General features: G+C 45.4%; 1 protein-coding gene across 2 annotated transcripts in view; it reads right to left on the bottom strand.

The window, feature by feature from the left end:
* Nucleotides 1-1,520: 1,520 nt before the first annotated feature.
* Nucleotides 1,521-27,680, bottom strand: part of MORC2 (MORC family CW-type zinc finger 2) — a 155,164-nt gene continuing 129,004 nt past the window's right edge. For both annotated transcript variants that reach the window (XM_030217895.1, XM_030217896.1), the window contains exons 24-27: nt 23,866-24,045; nt 23,508-23,601; nt 11,819-12,007; nt 1,521-2,756 (exon numbers count right to left, since the gene is read on the bottom strand). In XM_030217895.1, the coding sequence (XP_030073755.1) occupies nt 2,679-2,756; nt 11,819-12,007; nt 23,508-23,601; nt 23,866-24,045 (541 nt within the window). In that variant the 3' untranslated portion in view covers nt 1,521-2,678. The remainder of the gene's footprint in view (nt 2,757-11,818; nt 12,008-23,507; nt 23,602-23,865; nt 24,046-27,680) is intronic.

Genomic DNA, 27,680 nt, shown 5'->3' with positions numbered 1-27,680 from the left:
CCTCCAGGACCAGGTTTGGGAACCACTGGTATAATGAATATTTATTGTTACATTTGTACCGCGCGCTTTCTCACTCATGACAGGCTCAATGCGGCGAAATGTAGATGGTGTATGCAGATTTCTCTCATGCATATTCATTGTAGATACCCTGAAAACCTGACTGGCTGTGTCCTGAGGAGTCTATGGGGAAGGTATACTACTAGAACACCCCCCCCCCCCCCCTCAGTTGCACTCTCCATATTCCCTATACCCACCCCCCTCCCCAGCACGTTCCAATTTCACCTTCTCTCTAGCACCTGTTTTACCAGTCGGTGCCTTCTGATCTCTATGCCACAGCTCCTGGCACTCCTTCCATCACCTTCTCCACTCATCGGGGGGTAAGGCCAGCCCTCCCCATCACACAGCTGCCTTTTACTTGTTTGCTGGCTCCCTTACTGCTCAGCCCTAGGCTCTTTCCATATGCATATTTTTCAAACTATCATTTCACTGGATTTTAATTTCATCAAAATATTTCAAAAGCTGCAACCCTGTCAAACTGGAACATAAATGTAAAAGCTCTGCCTCATCTTCTTTCATCTGCAGCTGTTAGTCTCTCATTCAGTATCAGCCCTCATCTCCAGCAGTCCCTTTCAAACCCTCTCCAGTAGTTATTCAGTTTTTCTTCTCTCAATCCTCTGCCCTGTCTTTGCTCAATCCCAGTTCTCATCTTCACTAGTCACTGCCCCCAATAGTCTTTCTTAAAGCCTCTCTCCCTGTTCCTCTTCTGCTATCGCCAGCCAGGTCAAGATACTTCACAATCACGAGCCACAGTGTGCCTCCTCCTGGACCCATATAACCAGAAAGAGCACTTCTGCCTTATTTCCTTTCATCCATAATCAAACGCATTCAAGGCAGCAGTGCCTGCCTACAAAACCCAAAATAGTACCTTCTCCTACCCCTCCCAGGTCTGCACATACTCATAGCAGCATCTACCTGCTTCCCTTGCAGACAAAGACAAGGCCAAGACAGCACTGTTCACAGTACCAGCACCAAGTAGCGGAGCTCGGGAGGTGCCAGCTGCAGATCTCTCTGTGCTAGTGCTATCACCCCTCTCCTCAAGTCACTTCACTGGCTTCCGATCAGGTACCACATACAATTCAAGCTTCTCTTATTAACTTACAAATGCACTCAATCTGCAGCCCCTCATTACCTCTCTACCCTCATCTCCCCTTACGCTCCTACCCGTAACCTCCGCTCACAGGACAAATCCCTCCTCTCAGTACCCTTTCTCCACCACCACCAACTCCAGGCTCCACCCTTTCTGCCTCACCTCACCCTATGCTTGGAATAAACTCCCTGAGCCCATACGCCAAGCACCCTCCCTGCCCATCTTCAAATCCTTGCTCAAAGCTCACCTCTTCAATGTCGCTTTTGGCACCTAACCATTGTACCTCTATCCAGAAAATCTAGACTGCCCCCAATTTGATTGCACTTCTTTGTCCTTTAGATTATAAGCTCCTTCGAGCAGGGACTGTCCTCTGTGTTAAATTGTACAGCGCTGCGTAACCCTGGTAGCGCTTTATAAATGTTAAGTAGTAGTAGTAGTCGTGGAGAAGCTGTATTACTGACATTAGGGCTCTCGTACGATTCCTCTGGGTCTTTTTAAGGGCATATCTGATGAGAATGGTTTCCAATTCTTTTGCAAAAAAAAACGCCTTCAACTGTGGAGAAGATACACGGTGGTCACATGGAGCTCCATATGGAAAAATGGCGATCGACAAATGCAAACATGGTTGTGGAAGTCTGAAGTAACTTTTACTCTGAGGTACTACTGTACGTCATTGGTGTTCAGTGGAGTGTTGTTGAGCGTAATGAAACAGAAGAATGGAAAAGTCCCACCACAGTCAAGAATTTTAACAGTGAGAAGATATGTCTTTGTTTCCCAGTTTCCATTTCTCTGAATACTGAGGGGTGCCAGCATTTAAATACTGCCATGCAAGTGAAAGAAAAGAACTGAAAATTCACAGTTAAAATACTATGAGATTAGAATACCACCAGAAGCCTTGAAAAAGAAAACCAATGTAAAAAATACTGGATCTTCCTTATGGCGTGATGTAATCTGGCATTAAACCAGAATGGTGTAAACATTGTATTTGTTCTCAACAAAATTCAGAGATTTGATAAGCACCCATAACATTACTTTCCCTAGAAAGTCTAGCAGCAAGAGAAAGTATTTGTGTGTTGGCAGTTCGACAAATTTTTTAAGAGCTGGCTCTTCAGTTTCAGCCCTAGGATGAGATGTTGATCACAGCTGTGATATGTTCCAACCTAATTGTACCCTATGAAAAGGCCAATACCCCTTTTACAAAATCCCCTAGCAAAACTTATGCAGATCATCAGGCACTCGGTTTCCATTTCTTTTAAAAAATAAATATTTATAAACAAAGAATATTCCAAGAACTACAATGTTAAAACTTGCCTTTAAACAGCACAAAGGTCTTTCATATGTAAAAAGCACAAGAACGGGTTTTACATCAACACATCAATACTATCTTTTGTACAGCGAGATCGTCCTTTCATACTTGCTCCGTGTCTCTGCTGAACCCCTGATTCCTTGAGCCAGACACGAGTCCATGACATGGGTACTGGAGAGATTTTTCTGTGCCTCATTGGGTTTCCGGCCTTAATCCTTACTGACTTCAATCTGTAGAATCCCCTTTGGTGATCAGATCTTCAATATATGCATCTAACTCATCATCTGTGTTAATATCGATATCCTAAACATAGGAAAAATTGTCATGGCACCACACATTTCTTGAAACAGTCTTTTAAACCTGGCATAATTTAATGTCAGTTATCTGGGTACACCACTCAGTGCAGACAGGGACTATGAAATAAAGCTACCGTATTTTTCAGACTATACGCACCTAGGTTTTAGAGGAGGGAAATAGGAAAAAAATTTTTTTTCCTTTTTCCCTCCTCTAAAACCTAGGTGCTCCGGTGCGTCTTGTCCGAGTTCGGGATCGCCCTCCCCCCAGCCCTGTCACCACTTCTCCCCTACTCACGTCACGCGATGTTCCCTGGTGGTCTAGTGACGTCAGGGCAGGAAAGAGCCCCCTCTTTCCTGCCCAGCGCGCTGCTCTCCGTCCTCCTGTATGCTGCCTGACGGTCTCGGCGAGATTCAAAATGGCCACCGAGACTTCAATTCTCGGCAGCCATTTTGAATCTTGCCGAGACCATCAGGCAGCATACAGGAGGACGGAGAGCAGCGCACTGGGCAGGAAAGAGGGGGCTCTTTCCTGCCCCGACGTCACTAGACCACCAGGGAACATCGCGTGACGTGAGTAAGGGAGAAGTGGTGACAGGGCCGGGGGGAGGGCGATCCCGAACTCGCTACCTTCGGACTATAAGACGCACCCCCCATTTTCCTCCCAAATTTGGGGGGAAAAAAAGTGCGTCTTATAGTCCGAAAAATACGGTAATTTATGCCACCACATAAAGTGAAAGCATAATACTGCAGACAGAAAAAAAAAAATCTTAGCACAGAATATTGCATTAGTAAAGACAATGACTTGCTCACAAAGCAAAACAGCTTACCTGTAACTGCTGTTCTCGGTGAACAGTACAATTAAGCAGTTCGCTTGTAGGATGGCCTCACACAGCACTATATATGAAGTGCCAGCTCACTGGCTTTGCACATATGCAGTATTGCCCCAAACAGCCCTCAGCAAAGCCCCCTCAATCTGTGACAAAGCTAATGGACATGCAGAATAGAAAGGTGATTAAACTCTAGGGGGAAGGGAACTCTATACAGACGACCAATTTGTTTTCTCAGTAGATAAACGGTCCCAGATATGGGGAACTCCCAAATTAAGCATTGTCACAAGGTCCCTTTTGCCAGCCCATATCGCAAGACAACTCGCTAGAAACCGATTTAAAACCTAGACTTTAAACTCCTCTCACAATCCCCTGACAGGAGCTAGGCTCTAGACCAGTGGTTCTCAATCAGTGTCCCCCCAAAGGTTTGGCATAAACAGCAAGCCTGTACTTTCCTTAACCATCATCTGTGCTGGGAAGACCAGAGATCCAGTCAGGTACTTGAAATCTCCATAGCTGGTCCCTATTTCTGCTTCTCAATTACTCCAGTGATAACTGCTGCAACCAGTCTCAAATGGAAAAGCTGCAGGTCTGCTATCCATATGTTCTGTTTGCTACATACTTTCCAAATAGTATATTTGCAGGGGTTTGCCTCACTTCACAAAATCTGGTACCGTGTTTCCCCGAAAATAAGACACTGTCTTATATTAATTTTTGCCCCCCAAAATGCGCTAGGTCTTATTTTCAGGGAAACATCGGGGTTGGCCCACCCGCCCTCCCTCCGTCGCTCCCGGAACTAACCTTAAACGTCTCCTTTCACCTTTGCAGCAAGCAGCAGCAGGGCAGGCCACTCCTTCCTTCCGTGTCCCGCCCTCGCCTGACGTAATGTCCGCGAGGGCGGGACACGGAAGGAAGGAGAGGTCTGCCCTGCTGCTGCTTGCTGCGAAGGTGAAAGGAGGCATTTAAGGTTAGTTCCGGGAGCGACGGAGGGTGGGTGGAGGGGGGCCCGGCAACCTCGGGTGGGGGGGCACCCCGGGGGTGGCCTTGTCCGGCTCTCGGCGGCCCTGCTTTCAAACAAAAATTTGCTAGGTCTTACTTTCGGGGGAGGCCTTATATCTACCAATTCAGGAAAACCTCTACTAGGTCTTATTTTGGGGGGGATGTCTTACTTTCAGGGAAACAGGGTAGTAGATTGCTGTTATTAAAGTGACACCAGAAATTTGAAAATGTATTTCTTTTGTATGATAGTCTGTATAGTCTTAGTTTTATGATGCTGACAGTAAGTTTATTGTGATTTTTCCTACTCATCATTCCATATGGAAAAACTATGCAACAACATAGTCTAAGGTTTCTCACTGATACAGTGAAGACTGAAACTTTTTAAATTTCAACAATAGCGTCTAAAACAAAATATACTGTTTAAGAATATTTTATATTTCCTTTGCATCATGTTTAGCACATACAACCCATAAATGCCTTGGCCTGGGATGCACTCTTGGTGGATGATTATTATTATTAACATTTGTATAGTGCTACCAGACACACGCAGCGCTGAACACCTGATCCAGACATTCTGTTCAATTGCAGATTATTCCAGATATCTCAGCCCCAGTTAGTGCTTAAAACAATGCTTCTAAATGTGGACGGACAGTCTAGGACCTTCACCTATGCACCAAGGGTACTTGGTTTCCATATCATCTTATTGGAGCTCAGGACTACCCTCAGAGCATTCCGTTCCTGGGATCACAAGCAAAAACCATCCTTATCCAGAAAACAGAGTTGCCATTTTCTATACCAACAAACAGGGTAGTACAGGTTATCAAATTATAGAGAGGTGCCTACAATATCTGAATTTTTGCACTCTCCATCAGATGCTTCTCACCTTCCAGGGGATGTCAACATACTTGCAGACAATCTTGGCTAACAGTCAGACCCTCTGGAGTGGTCTCTCCATCCCAGTATGGGTTTAGAGTTGTTTCAGTGGTAGGCCACACAATCCACAGACCTCTTCACAAACAAGACCAATGCAAAATTACTTCAGGACAAATCCCTCCTCTCAGTACCTTTCTCTACTACCGCCAACTCCAGGCTCCGCTCATTCTGCCTCGCCTCACCCTATGCTTGGAATAAACTTCCTGAGCCCTTACGCCAAGCCCCCTCCCTACCCATCTTCAAATCTTTGCTCAAAATCCACCTCTTCAATGTTGCTTTCGGTACCTAACCTTTATACCTTTCACGAAATCTAGACTGCCCCAATTTGACTGACTGTACATTTGTCCTTTAGATTGTAAGCTCCTTGAGCAGGGACTGTCCTTCTATGTTAAATTGTACAGCGCTGCGTAACCCTAGTAGCGCTTTAGAAATGTCAAGTAGTAGTAGTAGTAGTTCTCTTCAGCACCAAACAACCATCCCCATGCAGACCTGCTCCAGATGCCTTTCCTATACACTGCAGAAAACGGCTTCTCTAGACATACTTGATCACACTCGATACTCAAAGACATGCGACAAAGCCAATATGATCCTTACCATGCTACAGTGGCTGGGACAAATATGGTTCCTGTACCTGCATTGCCTGTTCATTCATCCACCAATCAGACTACTAGTCCACCTAGACATTACTCAAGATGGAGGAATCATGCAAGCCTTGGCTCTGGATGTTGAAAGGGTAACTCTTGCTTTTTTCCACCTGACACTAAGTCCACTACCACTAAGCAGCCAGACATCAGACTACAAGACTATCATATATCTGCAAGTAGGAGAAATTCAAGGCCTGGTATCTCTAAACACCTGAATCCCTTCTCCTGCCCCATTCCTTCTATCCTCCACTACATATACAACCTGTGACTTGGGCCTGAAGACTATCACCAACTGAGTTCACTTGAGCACCAAAGTGGCTTACAAGGACTTACTCAGTCCATTACCTTGTGACAAGATTTATGAGATCAATAATCTCCATCTGTTTCTCCAACAACCATCTTTATGCTAGGATCTCAAAATGTCATCCTTCAACAACTTACAAGGTGCCACTATTAATTATGTTACTTGGAAGACCCTCTTCCCTGTTGCCATTACCTAAGCATATCCAAACAAATGCGACTATAATCTGTAAAACACCAGTGGTGACCTTCAAAACCAAAATTAAGTAAGCGGTTCAATCTCACACAACCATAAGGTGTAACGGGAAAGTCTCATAAAGCCACCGAGACTCAATATATATTGCAATCACCATGTATGTGATGTCTTTTACGTGGCTGGTATAATCACAGACAAAACCCCCATCCCACTGAACATTTTTTTTGCATTGTGCTCACACACCATGTGCAGGTATATTTTTTGTTATGATTTTTATTATAATTTTTCATACAAAAAATTAGGCAGGCAAAAACAGTCACTTATCTGTGTAGTCTGCACATTTCTGGACCCGACAAGTTCCTGTTTCGCAAACTGCTTTGTCAAGGGATCTAGCAGCTAGCATATTTTTGTGACTTCACTGTTTGCCCCGCCATATACAACCTAAGCATATCAGCAACCTGCAGTTTTAACACAACTAAGCCATCCTCAGGACTCATCCCAAATTCCTATCCAAAGTTGCATTTGCCTTTTACATCAGCCAAACTATCATGCTCCTAATTCTATCCTGAACTGCATGACACTCCAGAAGAACACCACCTGCTCTCCTCAGGATGTAGCCTTATCAGAAGGCTCCACAGCTCTTCATCTCTTACAATCCCGACAAACTTGGGGACCCAGTCCCCCCCCCCCCCCCCCCCAAAAAAAAAAAAAAAAAAATTCCACACACATACACTTTCCCTCTGGATACTGGACTGCATCTCCTGATGCTGCAAAGAAGTAAGGTCTAAATCCCACTACCTTATAGCCAAAACTGCTGCTTTAGCCAATTTCCATTCTTTCCTCTTTGGTGTTAACTTCAAGGCCACCTGGTCTTCCATCACCTCTGTCGAATGGGTGCCTTGGCTCTGATGGGACATCATGCTCTACCTCCAAGGGGGCACTATTCTTTTTCTGTCCCCAACTGTTTCCAGGGAACGATAGTTCTAGATTTCCAAAGTTCCTGTTGCAATGCGGGATGTTGATGTTCATCGTGCTAATGTTGGACTTGCTGATGCTCTTGGTGCTGCTCCTTTTCCTTGGATGAGTCTAAAGTTCTTAATACGTTGTTTTTGACATATATACGTCATGTGTTCTCCATTTATCAATTACTTCATCCTTCCTTCTGCAGGTTCTTCCTACCACAATAGTACAACAGGTTGTAAAGGGTGGCCATTCTCACATCAGTATCACTATATTCCACCCTTTACACATCTGCTTGGGAGTCATCAGTATGTGGGCGACTCATCGTGCCTGTCCAATGAGAAATTGAGATGGATGTTCTTAGTGAACAGTAGGATAAGTCAGCCACTCAACCCCCCCCCCCCCCCCCCCCCGATGAAACCAGCAAGGCTGGGACCTCATTCTCAGAGTGACCTTTGTAAAAACATTTTTTTCTGAGCTTTCAGAGAGCAAATCCAACCCTGTCAGATCACCAGCGTGTATGGCCGTGGCCGATATCCTCTGTCCATGGAGGATCCCCCGTTACAGGTAAGTTACCAAATGAATTTTTGTTTTGTACATTAACAAACAGTAGAATATAATGGGGTTTTTTAAAATCTCTATTCATTCCAAATGGGAGCAAAATAATTCTGGTTAACAGTTAAATTTTTATAGGTTTTAATTAAAACTGGAACTACTTTGCTAAAGCTGAGCCCAAAATATTTAGAGATTTGATGCCCTGGTTACAAAAAAAAATGGCAATGGACATTTTTTGGTAAAAATCGAAGCTGGTGTACACAAGCTATAAGGAATGGGCTAAAATAGTTCACACCACAGGGTGTACCTTAATTAAAATCAACATCATAGAAACACTTCTTGAGGGGAAAGTCCAAGGGGGGTAGTGGCAGAGGCTGTATTATGAGGTTTTATCGAGCCTTGTTACTCCAGATCCCTGTACCACTCCATTATAAAGAAGTTTTTTTTTTTTTTGGGGGGGGGGGGGGGCATTTTGGCACTGTGTTTGACGTTCAGGATTGGGAGAAAAATTTATGTTTGTTGTTTCTATAGCATCTAACATGGCTACAAAATGCTACACCAATGGTATTATACGCCTACTCATCTTAAAACTATCTTTGGTAGGGGTGAAAATTTGTGGTGGCGGGCTGTGGTGAACGGTGTGGACTTTTGTGCATGGATGGTGGACCTGTCCCAAAGCCCAATCTTTTTGGGAACAAGCGATGCCAGTGGTATCAGAAATTATGGGCACAAGGATTGATAAATCTATTGCATTTTGGACCTTCAACTTTGCCAATTCGTAAGTGGAAATTTGTTCAGGTAGTCATAGCCAGGCACCTTGTTTTGCTGTTAGCATGGAAGCGACTGGAAATTCTGGATCGCCCCATCTTATTGGCCATGTAGCACCACATTTATGTGGTCCAAATTGACGGCGTTTAAGCAAAATAAACTCCCGTCTTTCCAACGAACTTGGGATAGTTATATCACATGGACTGAGACGACTTTACCTGCTATGGCCGCAGTAACCCAGCCTTAATGCTCTCATGACGAGAGGAACCTTCCCCTTTGGGATAGATTAGATGCTAAGGGGTTGGGAGGGGATAGGGCTTCTTATGGGAGGGGGGGAGGTTGGGGTTTTGTGGGATGAACTTGTTTCTGATTTGGTTACATGCTGAAGAGTTACAGTATGTTATAGGCTATGAACTTTTGGGATTATGGTGTGTGTGTGTGTGGGGGGGGGGGGGGGGTTGTATGTTTTATCTTGTTCCTGCAAAAATAAGTATAAAAAGTCATCATCAAAGCAGATAATAGAAACTTAGAGGTATTGTCAGAAAATCCTGTCCTTTTCAAGACCACCCCTGCTAACTGATGTGGAATAGCTGAAATGGGATAATGATTCTCCCAGTGTCACTAACAGTGAGTCCTTGGCCAAGGAGAGCCAAGATCTGAAATTAGCTTCTGAATCCTGCCCTCCGGGAGGAAGAGTATCTAACCAGATTCCAGATACTCTAGGGCCTGAGACAGCTCTAGAGAATACAGATCGGCATGCCTTGCTTCATAAAGGCGGCCTAGTGCAGCAATAATAAAAACGCTGGTGTTTCTTCAGCTTTTTCCCCACCTGAATCCTGCTTATGCAGTACTGGAAGTTCATTTGAAAGGGGCTATGTAGAAGTTAAGGCACCCAAAACTGCAGGACTTCTGAATCCTGCTGGGGAAACTCTACTGAGCCAGTCTGCTCTTCCGCAGTTGCCCGAGTTGACCTCAGAGAGCTGCCGTGAATCCCCTGCAACCCTGAAGCTGGCAGTGCCGACTCAGTGCAAACACGGCAAAGGTGGCTAAGTGTGGACACCACGTGCCGCATTTCTCCGAAGAAACCACCATGTTGGCTCAACGGTCTCTGTGGTGTCCAACAGAAAGCTTTCCACAAGGTATCTCCATCCCCAAAATGAGAGCTAAGCCGCAAGGGAAAGAAAGACAGACTCTGAAGGCTCTGCCTGAACATCTTTTCACTAAGAGTGCAGTGCACTTATGTCTTTTCTTTTTTTTTTTTTTTGGTGGCTGTTTCCTTCTGCTCCTGGGAGGCACTCAAACTCAAAGTACCCTTTCCAGTAGTGGGGGGAGGGGGCCGAGGCACAGGACAACTCCCAGATGTTTGGGGGGGGGGGGGGGGGGGAAATAATGGAGTGGGCATATACCGACTCGTCAGCAATGGTCTGGAAGATCAGGAATGCTCTCTATTCCATGTATGGAAAAAAAAAGTCTGAGGGGCTTCACTAAGGTCTGCCTGCTGCAGAGCCTACTGCACATGTGCAAACCCACCTATGCTATTTTAGACTATGGGCTGATATGCTCTGTATACTCTGCTGTGCAATAGCTTCACCTCATATGGGACCTTTTATCCTGCTTGTCCACATCATTGCCGTGAATACAGCAGTTAATTGGCTCCCTTTCTCACATCCCTGTTTTTGCTGCAATATTACTACTACTACTTAACATTCCTAAAGCGCTACTAGGGTTACGCAGCGCTGTACAATTTAACATGGAAGGACAGTCCCTGCTCAAGGAGCTTACAATCTAAAGACAAGTGTACAATCTAAAAGACAAGTGTAGAGTCAATCTGATAGGGCATACTATATTTCTCGAAAGGTTAGGTGCCGAAAGCAGCATTGAAGAGGTGAGTTTTAAGCAGAGATTTGAAGATGGGTAGGGAGGGGGCTTGGCGTAGGGGTTGAGGAAGATTGTTCCAGGCATAGGGTGAGGCAAGGCAGAATGAGCGGAGCCTGGAGTTGGCAGTGATGGAGAAGGGAACTGAAAGGAGGGATTTGTCCTGTGAGCGGAGGTTACGGGTGGGAACACAGGGGGAGATGAGGGTAGAGAGGTAGTGAGGAGCCGCAGACCGGGTGCATTTGTAGGTAAGGAGGAGAAGCTTGAATTGTATGCGGTATCTGATTGGAAGCCAGTGAAGTGACTTGATGCAGGGGTGATATGAGTATATCGGTTCTGGCGGAATATAAGACGTGCGGCAGCGTTCTGAACAGATTGAAGGGGGGATAGATGGCTAAGGGGGCGCCGGTGGGGAGTAAGTTGCAGTAGTCAAGGCGAGAGGTAATGAGAGCGTGGACGAGAGTTCATGTGGTGTGCTCAGAGAGGAAAGGGCGAATTTTGCTGATGTTGAAGAGGAAGAAGTGACAGGTCTTGGCAGTCTGTGGGATATGCGCAGAGGAGAGGGAGGAGTCGAAGATGACTCCGAGGTTGCAGGCAGATGGGACGGGGAGGATGGGGGTATTATCAACTGAGATAGAGAGTGGAGGAAGAGGAGAAGTGGGTTTAGGTGGAAAGACAAGGAGCTCGGTTTTGGACATGTTCAGCTTCAGGTGGCGGTTGGACATCCAGGCAGCAATGTCGGATAAGCAGGCCGATACCTTGGCCTGGGTCTCCGCGGTGATGTCTGGTGTGGAGAGATATAGCTGGGTGTCATCAGCATAAAGATACTGAAGGATGTTCTGCCACAGCTTCTCCTTTGTATGGAAGGAAGCATTTGTCCATAAAAAGATGTTGACATACAGATCTTCTACCCAAGACTGAGTTGCTTCAGGTAGGTTATGCTATGCTAGACTGATCCAAGATATTTTTTTGCATAATGAGCTCACTTCAGAAATGCATCTTGTAATCTCACCTCTTGCACTTTCTGCAGTAACGCCACAATATTAGTCCTTAGCTTCTGCAGCTTGTCCTCAGTCTCCCTAAGCTTCTTCTCTGAGTTGCGCAGGTTCTCTTCAAAAGCTTTGGCACGGGCGTCAGCTCTGTTCTGGTACGAGTTGCATAGGTTTTGCAAGCCCACTTCATATTGTTTAAAATATTCCTTCTGTGGGTGAGAAACAGTTCAAAAAAAGACAACAGTAACACCACATACACAACTTGTATTTTATAAGCATACAATTGGGGGGGGGGGTGCAATTTTTAAAAGAAAACAGTCATTTTCCTGGGGAAAAAAATGTAAAGACAAAAAAATTGTTTCAGGCTCTCTGGGGAGAGGTGGTGCTAAGGGGCAAGGTTAGGATGGGCTCACAAAAAAACACGTATGGGGATTTCACTTTCCTACACCTGCAGTTAAATAGCCTCCACAGCATAGGCCTAGTGGATTTTCAAAAATCAGCTTGTATGCCATTGATAATTACCTACCCCACTGTTACCAAGGTACTAAGGAGGGCACAAATGACTACAAAGCGCACATCATCCAGCTACCCTATTATAGGAAACACACAACATGGACCAGTGATTCCTAAACCTGTTCTGGGGGAACCCAGCGAGTCAAGTTCTCAGGAAATCCACAATGAATATTCATGAGATTGATTTGAACTCACTGCCTCCTCGGTATGCAAACCTCTCATATGGATATTCATTATGGATACCCTGAAAACCTGACTGGCTGGGGTCCCCCCAGGACAGGTTTGGGAATCATTGTCATAGACCAAGAAACCACAACCCATCACAAATAATGTAACAGCCAAGAAAAGAATCAAACAAGATGTTCATAACTTAGGCATCAGGATGTTAAGCCCATACTTCTGAAATAAGAAACCTTTGTGAAAACCAAAACAGATGCCTCTGCCTGTGAATTACGGTAACTGTCATGAGAGAAGAGATCCTAATGACTCTGCAGTTAAAAGGATCTTTATGGTTAGGTCACCCATCTCCAAGAAAAACACCAACAGACATGCACACACATGAGAGACAGAATGAAATGCAGATGAGTAAACTTAGCATATCTGCATGTACACATATCTGGATGTGACACAGGATCTGCATGCAAATTAATTTGTGTCTGTGCACAAGTCTATTTAGTGGAACTGGATATCCTGCTTTTACACATCAAAAAAGCTAAGTTACATACCTGTAGCAAGTGTTCTCTGAGGACAGCAGGCATATATTTTCACATATAGGTGATGTGATCCACAAAGCCTGGTGTGGGCACTGCCAAGTGCACTGTCACTTTAAATCTCTGAGGCAGTGCCCCCACCGTGCACGCATGGGAGCCTTCCAGCAGTACATTACTAAAGCTAAGAAGACGACAACTCCAAGGGGAGGAGGGAGAGATGTGAGAATATATTCCTGCTGTCCTCAGATAACACCTGCTATAGGTAAGTAACTTTGCTTTCTCCAAGGACAAGCATGCATGATATTCTCACATGTGGGACTGACTAGCTACCAGGCTCAAATCATAAATGAATTTTGCAACTAAATAAGATAGTGAGCCTGGTGGAAAAAAAGGGCCAGAGGAAGGAGTTGACTTAAGTAGTAAAAATATTCTGCAGGACTGCTTGTCCAAACTGGCTATCCTTTCTTAGAATGCTGATTTAGACAGTAATGAGCAGCGAAGGTGTGGTTAGACCAACACGTAGCTGCCTTGCAGAGGTCTTCAATGGAAGCAGAGCGGAAATGAGCTACTGAAATTGCCATGGCTCTTACATTGTGAGCCATGACATGGCCATGAAGGGTCAGCCCAGCCTAAGTATACATGTAGGAGATACAGCCACCCAGCCAAGCATAGTACCTTTGGTAATGGGTATCCCTAATCTGTTATGGTCAAAGGATACAAACAGCTGGGAGGACTTCCTATGAGTTTCTGTATGCTCCAGATAATAAGCTAAAGCACATTTGCAGTCTAAGGCAGCATTTTTCAACCGGAGTGCTGTGGGAGTTCGGGAATCCCTGCGACACTGCCTGATTTTATTTTTTTGTTGTTTGCAGCCACGTATGTTTTGTTTCCTTCCCTCATGCTGCATTTCTTCCTCCCTCCTCCCTGAGTGCGAGTAGGCACCTCTCCTGATGCCCCTTCCCACCCCACCGTGAGTCCAAACACCTCTCCCGCTGCTTCCCATGCCCACGGAGCTTCAAACTTGTCTCCTTGCTGCAGCAGCAATCAATACACGCTGCCTGCAATTGGCCATGGAACTTTTCCTCTGAGTCCCAGGCCCTGTGTACACAGGAAATTACATCAGCAGGGGGGTGGGACATGCAGAGAGGAAAGGTTCCAGGGCCAGCTGCACACAGAGTCAGTGTTGCCAGATGGGTGGGTTTCCCACCCAATTGGGCTGGTTTTTAAGCCAGGATGCTGGAAATTTTCGAAGGCTGCGGGCTGCGGGAAATTGGGCTTCGTTTTCGTTGCAGCTGTGCGGGGTTTGCGCTTTTTTGGGGGGCTTCTATTGGTCCAATTTGGTCCAATAGAAGCTTTTCTGGGGTAGGGTTGACATCAGGGGCGGGGTTAATGACATCAGAGGTGACGTCAGGGGGCGGGTCAGTGACGAGGGCGGGGGCGGTGATGTTGGAGGCGGGGTCGGTGACGTTGGGGGCGGGGTTTGACTTTGGGTGGGTTTTGGGCTGGTTTAGAGCCGATTTTGGGTGGGGAAAATTTTTCCCATCTGCCCACGCTGGACAGAGTGTGTTGATCGCTGCTGCAGCAAGGAGAAAAGTTTGAAGCACCGCAGGCATGGGAAGAAGCAGAAGAGGTGTTTGGACCTGCGGGGGGAGGGGGGCACCCATGGTAAGGGAAAAGGGTGAAGATAGAGAGGGGGGATAGGGACAAAGAGAAGTTATGCTCAATAAGGGGGAGGGGGTAGGAATATAGAACAGAGCTATTGGGCAGGGGAAATGAAATGTTGAACGTGGGGGCAGGATAGGGACAGGGACACAGACGGAAGAAAAGAGGGGAGACGGGCTACACAAATAAGGAAAGGGAAAAGGAAAGGGGAGATGGGCTGCACATTTATTTATTTATTGGGATTTATTAACCACCTTTATTAAGAGATTCACCCACAGCAATGTACATTAAGTACAGTTTAACATCAAACTTACAATTTTGTTAACAGCATAACAATAGTAAAATGAACAAGCAGCAAATTGAAACCTAATAGGAATAGGAATACCATGAAACAGGATGAAAAATATACATATTTAACAGCACTGAAATTTAAATAACAAGAAATATAATATGATGTCAGCATAACAGTAATGAAATATCTAATAAGCACACGTTAGAACATTCAAATAATATTGCTATGATACTAATGCTTTTCTACAATACATCTTACCATATAGCTGTGGGACCAAATGCAGATATATAGATGAGGCCAAGATGCATGGTACAGATTCAGTTGGGATAAATAAATGGGTGGCTAAACTGAAGGCAAGTTCTTTGTACAGTTAATCAAGATATAAGGAACTGGTCTAAGTAATAGTGTGTATATAGCAAGCCAGGGGCGTATCTGCGTGGGGCCTCAGGGGCCTGGGCCCCCGCAGATTTCGCCCTGGACCCCCCTACCGCTGCCAACCCTCCCCCTCCGTTGCTCGCCTACCTTCGCTGGCGGGGGACCCCAACCCCCGCCAGCCGAGGTCCGCGTCCTCCTGCCGCTGCCGGCTGCCTTTGGTCCTTTAATTCTTCCATTGAAGCTGGCGCCGACGAAAGTTTCTTTTGAGTCTGACGTCGCTGCACGTTGTACGTGCAGGACGTCAGACTCAGAAATTGTTTCTGAGTCTGACGTCCTGCATGTACAACGTGCAACGACGTCAGATTCAAAGAAACTTTTTCGTCGGCGCCAGCTTCAATGGAAGAATGAAAGGACCAAAGGCAGCCGGCAGCGGCAGGAGGACGCGGACCTCGGCTGGCGGGGGTTGGGGTCCCCCGCCAGCGAAGGTAGGCGAGCAACGGAGGGGGAGGGTTAGCAATGGCAGCGGCTGGGGGGAGGGGGATCGGCAATGGCGGCGGCGGCGGCGGCGGGGGGGGGGCTATAATGTGCCCCCCCTCTCTGGCCCTGGCCCCCCCTACCGCCGCAGTTCAGATACGCCCCTGTAGCAAGCTAGGCTTTCACCTGCTTCCTGAAGCAGAGGTAGTCGAGTTATATGCAGCCACTTGGAGTAAATTCCAGAGCGTGGGGACTACTCCTAAGATGGCTTGCTGGCGGGTATCACATCGTACAATTTTCTTTGATGAGGGGACAAATAGTGATGATAAGAGGATCTTAGAGGTCTCAAGTGTGTGTAAGGAGCTAACTTATTCTTTAAGTACTCTGGCCTACTTTGTCTAAGGGCCTTGAAAATCAAACAAACAGAGTTTTAGATTTAGCCCTGTAAGGTACTGGTAGCCAGTGTAGTTTTTGCAGGAAGGATGTGCCATTTGCAGCATTCTGAATTAGTTGGAGCCGATACAAACTCTTTTTGGTTTGACCAGTGTGTACAGGGCATTACAATAGTCTAGTCGTGATGTTATCATGGCATGGACCACTGTGGTCAGACTCATCTTTTCAATATATGGAAAGAGATTTCATAACTGCCATAGATGATAGAGACAAATTTTAAAAGTAGTTTGAATTTGCGGAATCAGAGTGAGTGATGAGTCTAGCAGTATCCTAAGATTCCTGACCTGTGTTTTTAGGTAGGTTCATACTTCCCCAAAAGGTATTTTGAAGTCCGGTATTTGTCCACTTGTGTTAGGTACCCAAAGAATCTCTGTTTTGCTTGGGTTCAGGCACAGTGTGTTGTTGTTTGCCCATTCCTGAGTTACAGTTAGGTAGGCAGAGGGTTTACTCAGAGCTGTGGGTTGATCTGGTTCAGTGGGCACAAGAGTAGTTGCACATCATCAGCACAGATGTAGAATTTTGTGTCCATCAACCAAAGCAGCTCAGCCAGAGGCTTGAGGTAGATATTAAATAATATGGGAGACAGTATGGATCCCTGTGGCATGCCACAGTTTAGTGTGCAAGGTAATGATGTGCTGTTGCTGAGCAGGACTGATTGCTGTCTGTCTGACAAATAGGATTTGAGCCATGCTGAGTTGAATGCAGACTGTCTTTTGTATATGTTTTGCTAGGAAAGGAATATTAGAGACTAGGCGGTACTTTTTGAGCTTGTCCTGGTCGAGTGAACTCTTTCAGTAGGGGGCGCACCACAGCTCTTTTTAGTGTTGTTGGCAGCTGCCCTTCCACAACAGGTGTTATTTTTTGTAACCCCTTCAATTAGGCCTATGCTCATTCATTGCACTATCTTTGCTGGGCAGGGATCAAGAGGGCAGGTGGTAGGCCATAGGCCTTTCAGGATTTTTTTCAAGAACTTCCTCTGTGACCTGAGTCCTAGATGGATGTGCATGGTGAGAGGGAGTGTTCTCTTCATTAGCTGGTGGGAGCTTTGATGGTACTATCAACGGAACAGGGGACTTGTCTATGACTTCTTCTTATGCGAGTATATAACATATTTGTTATCCAGTGCATTTCTCTTGTTTGGCCAGCAGATGGTATGTCTTTTTTGTAACGCTGTTACAGAAGTCACCATTTTTTCTACCTGAGCTGTGAGGTAATCTTTAGTCTCAGCATAAGAGCCAATTTTTCAAAATGATTGAGGGGTGCTGAATTTTTTTTTTTTAACAGGTGGTGCATTCCCCCCTCCCCCTGAGTTCCAGGCCCCCTCCCTCTCCTCCGAGTTCCAGGCCCCCCTCCATCTCTTCCGAGTGCCAGTCCCAACCCCAGCCCGACCTCTACCACAACAGTCCTCCGTCCTCACCTTCCTGCCGCCCAGAATTTAAAACCCATCTTACCTCGCTCGGTCCTGGCGGCAGTGGTGAAAGGCAAGCAGGCTCGGGTTCAGTCTTCCCTTCTCTCTCAGCTCGGTGGGTTTTAAATTCTGGGCGGCAGGAAGGTGAGGACGGAGGACTGTTGTGGGAGAAGAGGGCGGGCAGGTCAGGTGGGTTAAAATATTGGGGGTGCTCGAGCACCCACGGAGTCGGCGCCTGTGAGTCTCAGTATGGGAGCTCAGAGGTAAACACCTCTATCCTGAGACCCTGTTCAAGGCTTGTGAGCAGTTAATTTCCTGAAGCTTCCCCAGGCGCTACCCAGGCAGTGACAAAGTTTTTAGACAGTTTTAAATATTGACCCTTATTCAGTTACCTGTTATTGCCTGTTACTTTTCCATCTGTTTTATATGGGTTGAGAAGAGTTTTCCCTATGAGAGGTAGTGGGGAAAAGGCATATAGAAGGTCGATACCCTGTCCTCACTTGGATTCCAGGGCTCTGTCCTTTCCTGGTTCTCTTCCTACCTCTCCCTCCGCACCTTTAGTGTTCACTCTGGTGGATCCTCGTCTACTTCTATCCCTCTACCTGTCAGCGTGCCTCAGGGTTCTGTTCTTGGTCCCCTCCTCTTTTCTATCTACACTTCTTCCCTTGGTTCATTAATCTCATCCCATGGCTTTTCCTACCATCTCTATGCTGATGACTCCCAAATCTACCTTTCTACCCCTGATATCTCACCTTGCATCCAAACCAAAGTTTCAGCGTGCTTGTCTGACATTGCTGTCTGGATGTCTCAACGCCACCTGAAATTAAATATGACCAAAACCGAGCTTCTCATTTTCCCCCCCAAACCCACCTCCCCCCTCCCCCCCCCCCCCCCCCCCCCCCCATTTTCTATTTCTGTTGATGGCTCTCTCATTCTCCCTGTCTCCTCAGCTCAAAACCTTGGGGTCATCTTTGACTCTTCTCTCTCCTTCTCTGCTCATATCCAGCAGATTGCCAAGACCTGTCGTTTCTTTCTTTACAACATCCGTAAAATCCGCCCCTTTCTTTCCGAGCACTCTACCAAAACCCTCATCCACACCCTTGTCACCTCTCGTTTAGACTACTGCAATCTGCTTCTTGCTGGCCTCCCACTTAGTCGCCTCTCCCCTCTCCAGTTGGTTCAAAACTCTGCTGCCCGTCTCGTCTTTCGCCAGGGTCACTTTACTCATACTACCCCTCTCCTCAAGACCCTTCACTGGCTCCCTATCCGTTTTCGCATCCTGTTCAAACTTCTTCTACTAACCTATAAATGTACTCACTCTGCTGCTCCCCAGTATCTCTCCACACTCGTCCTTCCCTATACCCCTTCCCGTGCACTCCGCTCCATGGATAAATCCTTCTTATCTGTTCCCTTCTCTACTACTGCCAACTCCAGACTTCGCGCCTTCTGTCTCGCTGCACCCTACGCCTGGAATAAACTTCCTGAGCCCCTACGTCTTGCCCCATCCTTGGCCACCTTTAAATCTAGACTGAAAGCCCACCTCTTTAACATTGCTTTTGACTCGTAACCACTTGTAACCACTCGCCTCCACCTACCCTCCTCTCTTCCTTCCCGTTCACATTAATTGATTTGATTTGCTTACTTTATTTATTTTTTGTCTATTAGATTGTAAGCTCTTTGAGTAGGGACTGTCTTTCTTCTATGTTTGTGCAGCGCTGCATACGCCTTGTAGCGCTATAGAAATGCTAAATAGTAGTAGTAGTACTGTTCCTCAGTGGAGCAAGAAGGCACTGGGGGCTGTATGGTTGGGTGCATATATCCTGATCTGAGGAGAAGCGACAAGTCTATCGCTGGGGTCCCCCTCTGCTACAATATTCAACAAACTAAGAGATGCTGAAGTTGCAGGACTCTGCTCCAGCATTTTGTTTGCCAGCTAAGTCGTGAAGCTGCCCAAGTCCATATCTGTATGGCTTGCTGACAGAGGTGATAAGAAGCTGTTACCCTTGTTTGTTCAGGTAATATACTGCAACATGCTTGTCTGTGTGAATGAGCATTACCCAATCAAGAATGTGGCCTAAAGCATTCCAGACTGCCTGCAATTTGAGGAGATTGATATGATGTCATTTCTCCTGTGGGGACCAAGAAACTTGTGTGTGAAGGGGGCAGAAACAGAAAACCTCAGGTGAGATTTTGGGACACCATTCACCACTGTAGAGAGTGGTGTACCTGTGGAGTAACTCAAATTTGAGCCGAGAGCAATCCTGTGGCTTGGGACCACAGAAATGAGTGTCCACTGAGGAATTCAGAAGTGGATATGAGCCAACACTGTTACATGGATTGTTGAAGCCATGGGACCAAGTAGGTGGAGCATATGAGCAGATACTTGGGTAGATTTGAACACTTTAGTGGTGACACTCAGTTTGTTGTTTGTTCTTGGTTGAGGAAGGAATGCCCGGCACTAAGTGGTATTGAAGAGAGCCCCTATGAACTCTTAAGGTTGGAACTGTTCAAAGATGTGATATGGGGTAACTGATCACAAACCCAAGGAGTTCTAGAAGATTTATGGAAGATAGAATGGAGGTGTGTGCTGACTCCCGGGAGTCTACCTTGATTAACTAGTCGTCCAGGTATAGGAAGACATGGATGCCCCACATAAGAAGTGTTGCAGCTACAACTACCAGACTGAAGGAGCCCAAGTCAAATGGTAAGAATCAATAGTGCAGAGTTCCACAGAAGAAGCAAAGGAACTTTCTGCGCATAGGGAGAATAGGTATAAGCATGTATGCCTTCTTGAGATCTAGAGAGCAAATACAACCATGGAGCTGTATCACAGGAAGTAGTGATCTCAGGGATACCATGCAAAAGTTTTGAGTAGAAACTTAAAATTTAAGTCTTGCAGATCTTGGACGTACTCCTTCCATCTTTTTTGGTATGAGATAATATCTGGAATAGAACCCTCGACCCCTGTCCAGAGTAGGAACTGGTTCTATTGCATTCTGCTGGAAGAGGGCCAAGTGCTCCTCTCATAGTAGTTTCATTTGGAGGGAGCTGAAACAAGACTCTTGATGGATGGTCGGGAGGTCGTCTTTGTCAACACAGAGTGGAGCCATGCTGAATGGTGTGTAGCACCCAATGGTTGGAGGTTATCAGAGGCCACCTCTGCTGAAAAGAGGATGAACCTCCCTCTGACTGGTAGGTCGCATGGTACAGACAACTATACGGTGGCAATGCTCTCCAGGAAGGAGTCAAACATTGGGCTGTTTAAACTGAGAGAGTATCTGGGATTTTTGACCCCAATGCTGCCATGGACATGAGCGCTGGGGTGTAGTCCTTTGAAGTGGAGTAGGAGTGTAACGGCACTTAGACATATAGTAACTGAAGTGTCGATACCCTCCTGCAAATCTTCTAGAAGTAGTAGCAGCAGAAGTTTGTGGTCTGGATAGAGTTTTTATACTATCTGTATGTTTTTTTAAATTAGGTAGGCCACTTCCTCAATTTTGTCAACAAGCAAGCTTTTTCCATGACAAGGGACATCTGCTAGATGTTCCTGGACAGCAGATTTGAAGTCAGATTTTGAGTAAGGAGCGACGTTACATTGCCACTGCTAAGGTGGAAATGTATGAAGAGCCATCAAATGGTTGAAACGTTTCCTGTGAAGCTTATGAAATTCCTTGGGGAAAAGAAATTCTGCAAAGGATAGGACACTCTGTAGATTTTAAGTAAATTGTATAATAAAGTTGATAATCCAATATGTGATCGGTTAGCACTGAAGCCTGAAAAGTTTTTCTACCATAGAGTCCAATTGTGCTTCTTTTCCTGGAGGAGCAGAAGCACAAGATTAAAACGCACTCACAGTGCACAAAGCAGATTCCACAACTAGGGAATGACGAGGTAACATTTCGAAAACCTAGTGGAGTTCTGTATCCTATACATTGTATCAATTTTCTTTGGGGCTACCTGAACTGTCAGTGGAGTCTCCCAGTTTCTGAGTAGAGTATTTTTCATAATTGTATGAAGTGGAACCATGATTCCTTCTCTAGAAGGAGATACATAATCTAGAACCTCAAAAAGTTCTGAAAGAGGATCTTCCTGTTTCTCATTTGAAAGGTATGCCTGAGCCATCTCACAGAGAAAACTAGGAAAGGATATACTTTACTTTCTGGAGCAGACCCATGTTTCTCAGGTGGTGGTGAAGGATCAGATGGAATGCAATAGGACTCCTCAGCTGAGAGGTCCTGTAGGTCCTGCTTCATCTCCCAGAAGAGGTCTGAGTCTTACTCTTCAAAGTACTGTTCATGGAAGTATGTGGAAGAGAGTGTCAACTACAGCATTGGTTCTGCGTCGAGGCGGATGAGTCTCCGAAGTTGGAGAAAGTTCCTCTGCCGTTATCAACACATGCATCGGTCGGGTTCGTGCCACCCTGGACGGTCGGCGCTGAGCCGGCATGCAGGAGCTCTCCCGTGACCGTCTCACTGATGAATCAAAGGGCTGGGCTGAGGCTGGCACAGACACCCTGTAAAGCCTGTATAGGCTGCAAATGCATTGGCCCTGAAAGCTCCTTCTTGAGCACAGCCCAGATTTCTTCATGTAGAGTAGGAATTAGTATCAGCTGGGAAAGCAGTGTTGACGCAGCCTGAGTAATAGCCTGTGCAAGTGTAGGAGATCTCAAAGACCTCGAATGCTATGAGAAATAAGTTGGAGAGAAGGAGAGCAGTCACTGTGGTATGGATGTGTCCCATGCATCAAGGACGTTGATACAGGAAAGTGTTGACAATGCTTCTTATGTTTTTTATGCTGCAGGTCCCTCCATGCACGCAACACCAATAAAGATGACAGAGTCCCTACACTGTCGCAGTATTGAGTCCATCGGACCCTCTCGATTTTGTGTCTGTGCACCAGATGTTGACGCAGGTTCCTCATCAAGTGCCAAATCCCCTGCCATGCTCAATATGGATCCTGATGTTGATACAGAACCAAAGAGTTTTTCACGCTGGACTCTGTGGGCTTTAAAGGTCCTCGCTTTCATGTGCAGGCAGAGGCTACACGGTATGTCCCAATGCTCTGGACCCAAGCACTGAACACAACAGTAGAGGGGTCTGTGCCTGAAAGGTCCTACTGCATCTTCTTAAAGCCACTCGGCACCCTCATCAACATGAAGGGAAAAATGGCAGACGTAAGGTCAAAAGTCTTTATGGCCCGGGGAGCTTGAGTAGTCACATATCTGAGAATGGTTGATGCTTTCCAGGAAAAAGTTTAGCTCAGAAGCCCCAAAGGCTGAAAATGGAAAAAAATGAAAAATAATTGCAAAAAAACGAGTAAACTAAAATTAGTATTGAAAAAAAGAATATGAAGAAAAAATATTCTGAACAAGGGAAGGCACAAAAAAGGCAAGTGTAATGCACTGAGAGATTTAAAAAACATCCTCTCTGCTCCACGGAAAACGATAGACTTCTGGCCCCTTGCTAGATCTTCGGGCAGGAAGGCACCTGCCATGTGCAGTAGGAGCACTGCCTCAAATATTTAAGGTGACAGTGCACTTGGCAGTGTCTGCACCGGGCTCCGTGGATGATATCACCCACATGTGAGATTATGCTGCCTGCTTGTTCTCGGAGAACAACAATTACAACAGTCACAAATAAACTTAAATCAGCAATACAACACACAAAAAAAATAAACCAAACCAATTAACACCAATGTGCAGTGCAAAGTTCTCATGTGTGTCTAATGCTGCAAGTGCATGCAAATGCACACACACTCTAGTCTTTAAAAGACCGAGTTACAGACACTCTGCTTGATTGCTTTTCTTTCCTTGTAAAGCTTACCATAGGAAGAGATACTAGGTCCTCCGCATTCATGGAGATAAGCTCATTCTTCGATACTGGGAAATTTGGAGGCAGGAAGTATCGCAAACAATTTCTAGAGCACACAAAAGTAAAGCAGATCAGATCAAAAACGGAATACTACTAATTATAATCAAAATACAGAGCATACATCTAAGCTACTGTGGAATGTAAGTTATGATAATTCTATACCCCTGATTTTAGTCAGTGATCCAATCCAGTTTCCTGTGTACACAGGGCAACAACTCTAAAGACCTGCCTCTGTGAATGAAGTCTCTGGGTTGTGCAATTTTAAAACAAATATCCAAGCTGCATTAAGGCTACGAAACCAATAACGCACCTCAAAGTCTGTACTAGTAAATCCATCGTTCCATGGTTGGCACTTGGCTCTGTGGTGTCTGGCTCGATTGGGGCACTATCTGATGTTGAAGGCTCTATGTACCTCTGCCGTGTATTTAAAGCCAGGTGTTCTGGAGAAGGTGGTCTCATCAACCGCACATCCTCACTGCCTTTCTCAACCCTGAAAACAGAAACTCAATATTGATTTTCTGTCTTTCATGATAGCCCTAGGAGGACATAAGAGGAAACACTCGCATTTCTACCGACAAAAAAAGTGCACTGTGGGTAAACCATGACACAAGATGGATCAGCATGCACTGAATTCATATTTCACATTTCAGAATTATAAAAAATACCACAAATGAAAGGATATCCAAGCGGTTTACATAAAAAAATAATAGTAATAAAAATGAGAAGGAATATGAAGAGCGACCAAAATGATAAAGTGGATGGAACTCCTCTCATATGAGAAAAGGCTAAAGAGGTTAGGGCTCTTCAGCATGGAAAAGAGATGACTGAGGGGAGAGATGACTCAGGTCTACAAAATCCTGAGTGATGTAGAATGGGTAAAAATGAATTGATTTTTTTACGCTTTCATGAAGTACAAAGACCAGAGACGGGGTCGTTACTTTCTAAAAGTACTTAAGTAAAAAGAGTAAAAGTACTGGCTTCAAAAGTAGTGAAGTAAAAGTAGAAAGTCTTATTAAAAAAAAATTAAATTAACTATTTTTTTTAACAATACATTTTTATTAGTTTAAGCATAGGAAAGCAAACAGTTGATAGAAATACAAACCTTCAAGAATAATGCCGAACACTTCAAAAACATATAAACTTCTTATATCGGAAAAGCAGACAGCCTGTAATCTGTATTGATTATTTCTTGACATGTATTTCTCTAGTATGGCCAGCAGGTGGTGCATGTTTAAGTTTAAAGCTGTTACAGAAAACTAACTGTTGGGCTCTGATTAGCCAGGAGCTCAATTCATCTAGGATATAGTGGCTTTTTTCTCCAGTCTTAGCCAGGGAGATCTCTTTGCTGAGGCCCTGTGAACAGTTATATTTGATAACCTGTGAAGCAACTATATATCCTGATCTCCCTAGGTACTATTTAGGTAATGTTATAATTGATCTGTATTTACTGTTTTGCTAATTACACCTTTTCTGTTCATTGTTCTAATTTTTTCATGACAAGCATTTTTAGTTTATTGTCTCTGTTTGTCTGGACTAAGAATCCTAGTGGTTTGTGTGTTGGGTCTATGGATTCTTTCTAGGAACTGTGGGGCCACTGGGAGTGTGGTCCCAGTACCCTAGAAATCACTGGGGATAATTTGAAGGTGGAAAACTCACCCAGAGGCGGTTGGGGACCCACAGTCAGTGGGAGGAGGGTGCTAATGTGGAGCACAAATGGCAGGTGTATGTGGACCTGAGTTGTGCTAGGGATAGACCCTCTAAGTGGCCGCAGGGTACCCCCAGGTGGGTGGCTAGGTGTTTCGTGAAAACAACATACACATGTGATGACTTCAGTGCATAAGTACTGCTTCCTCTGAGTCCTTCTCAAGTCTATTGCTAAATTAAGAGGAGGAGGGAGAGGAGGCCGATTCGGAGGACTCTGGTAGGTGACAGGCTGATGGTACACTTCCTTGGCCAATCGTACTTTTGGAGGGGGGGGGGGGGGGGAGAAGCAAGATTAGGGTTCCCAAGGGATATCAGACAGTCCAGACACTGGCTCACATCTGATTGAGCCCGGACTTCTGGTCCCAACTCAGCTGTTTCTGTCATCATCCGTAGAGAGGGAGAAGCAGAGGTACAGAAAATACTTTAAAAAAAAAAAACCTTTCTAAAGATTGTTGGTGCTGCGTGCAATCGAGGGACCTGCAGCGTAAAATCCAGATGCACTTTGTTATTAACTACAAAAGTACAACTTACTTGTAATGAATTACAAGTAAAAAGAAAGGCAAAAAAATGTAACTCGTTACTGCAATGAAGTACTTAGTTAACTACCCATCTCTGACAAAGACTAGGGGACATTCAATGAAGTTACATAGTTAAGCTCTGGAACTCGCTGCTAGAGAATGTAGTAACAGCAGTTCATGTATCCGGGTTAAAAAAAAAAAGGTTTTGGACAAATTCCTGGAGGAAAAGTCCACTATTGTGATAGACGTGGGGAAGCCACTGCTTGATTCTGCCAGGTACTTATGACCTGGATTGACCACTGTTGGAAACAGGATACTGGGCTAGCTGGACCATTAGTCTGACCCACTATGGCTATTCTTATGTTCTTAAACACACTTTCCCATCCTGAAACATACTATGTGACTGCCAGTCACACCACACACAAGGTACTCTCTCTAGGCTTTCATCACAATCTACTGTTTCTCTAATGCATATGTGACCACTGCAAAGCCGGCATTCTTACCACTAAGTAGTAGCCACAGATAACAGGCAATCTTAGATATTTTACACACTATTCCACTTCACACGTGGCTTAAGTGTCCTTTGTAATCAGTAAAACTAAAAGGGGACTGCACACTAGAATAATTGAACACATAAGGTATCTTCATACTATTCTTTTGAAGACCTTTTTGTTTTGCAACTGATCATAAATGTACTTCCAGAAGAGGCACATAAGTTAATTCTGCCTCAACACAAAGAGTATGAGATCTTCAAACTGGATTCTGTAGCACTCTATAGGCTAAACTCTCATTCAAAGACACTTAATTTTAGCATGAGTTGTGGTTTATATCCAAGATGTTTTTTTTTTTAACTAGTGTGCTTTCTCCACAAGCATTTATTATTCTTTTCTATTTACTTTTTTGTTTTCTAATATATTGTATTACCTGTATATCACTATGACTTCTATTTTCTTCATCAACTGATGTAAATCTTTTTGCGTGATTTTGATTGCCTCTCCTGTGATTGCTCTCTAACCATTCTATAAAGTGAATGATACATACCTGTAGCAGGTGTTCTCCGAGGACAGCAGGCTGATTGTTCTCACGACTGGGTGACGTCCGCGGCAGCCCCCACCAACCGGAAGAAGCTTCGCGGGCGGTCCGCACGCAGGGCACGCCCACCGCGCATGCGCGGCCGTCTTCCCGCTCGTGCGTGACCATTCCCGCCAGTTGAATGACAAGCAAGAAAACAACATGAAAATGCAACTCCAAAGGGGAGGAGGGAGGGTAGGTGAGAACAATCAGCCTGCTGTCCTCGGAGAACACCTGCTACAGGTATGTATCATTCACTTTCTCCGAGGACAAGCAGGCTGCTTGTTCTCACGACTGGGGAATCCCTAGCTCTCAGGCTCACTCAAAACAAGAACCCAGGTCAATTGAACCTCGTAACGGCGAGGGTATAACAGAAATTGACCTACGAAGAACAACTAACTGAGAGTGCAGCCTGACCAGAATAAATTCGGGTCCTGGAGGGTGGAGTTGGATTTACACCCCAAACAGATTCTGCAGCACCGACTGCCCGAACCGACTGTCGCGTCGGGTATCCTGCTGGAGGCAGTAATGTGATGTGAATGTGTGGACAGATGACCACGTCGCAGCTTTGCAAATTTCTTCAATAGTGGCTGACTTCAAGTGGGCCACTGACGCTGCCATGGCTCTAACACTATGAGCCGTGACATGACCCTCAAGAGCCAGCCCAGCCTGGGCGTAAGTGAAGGAAATGCAATCTGCTAGCCAATTGGAGATGGTGCGTTTCCCGACAGCGACCCCTAGCCTGTTAGGGTCAAAAGAAATAAACAATTGGGCGGACTGTCTGTGGGGCTGCGTCCGCTCCAAGTAGAAGGCCAATGCTCTCTTGCAGTCC

Source organism: Microcaecilia unicolor, chromosome 11, assembly GCF_901765095.1.
Source record: "Microcaecilia unicolor chromosome 11, aMicUni1.1, whole genome shotgun sequence".
NCBI lineage: Eukaryota > Metazoa > Chordata > Amphibia > Gymnophiona > Siphonopidae > Microcaecilia > Microcaecilia unicolor.
Note: the sequence above shows the minus strand (reverse complement) of the source record. Positions and strands in the feature narration are given on the sequence as shown.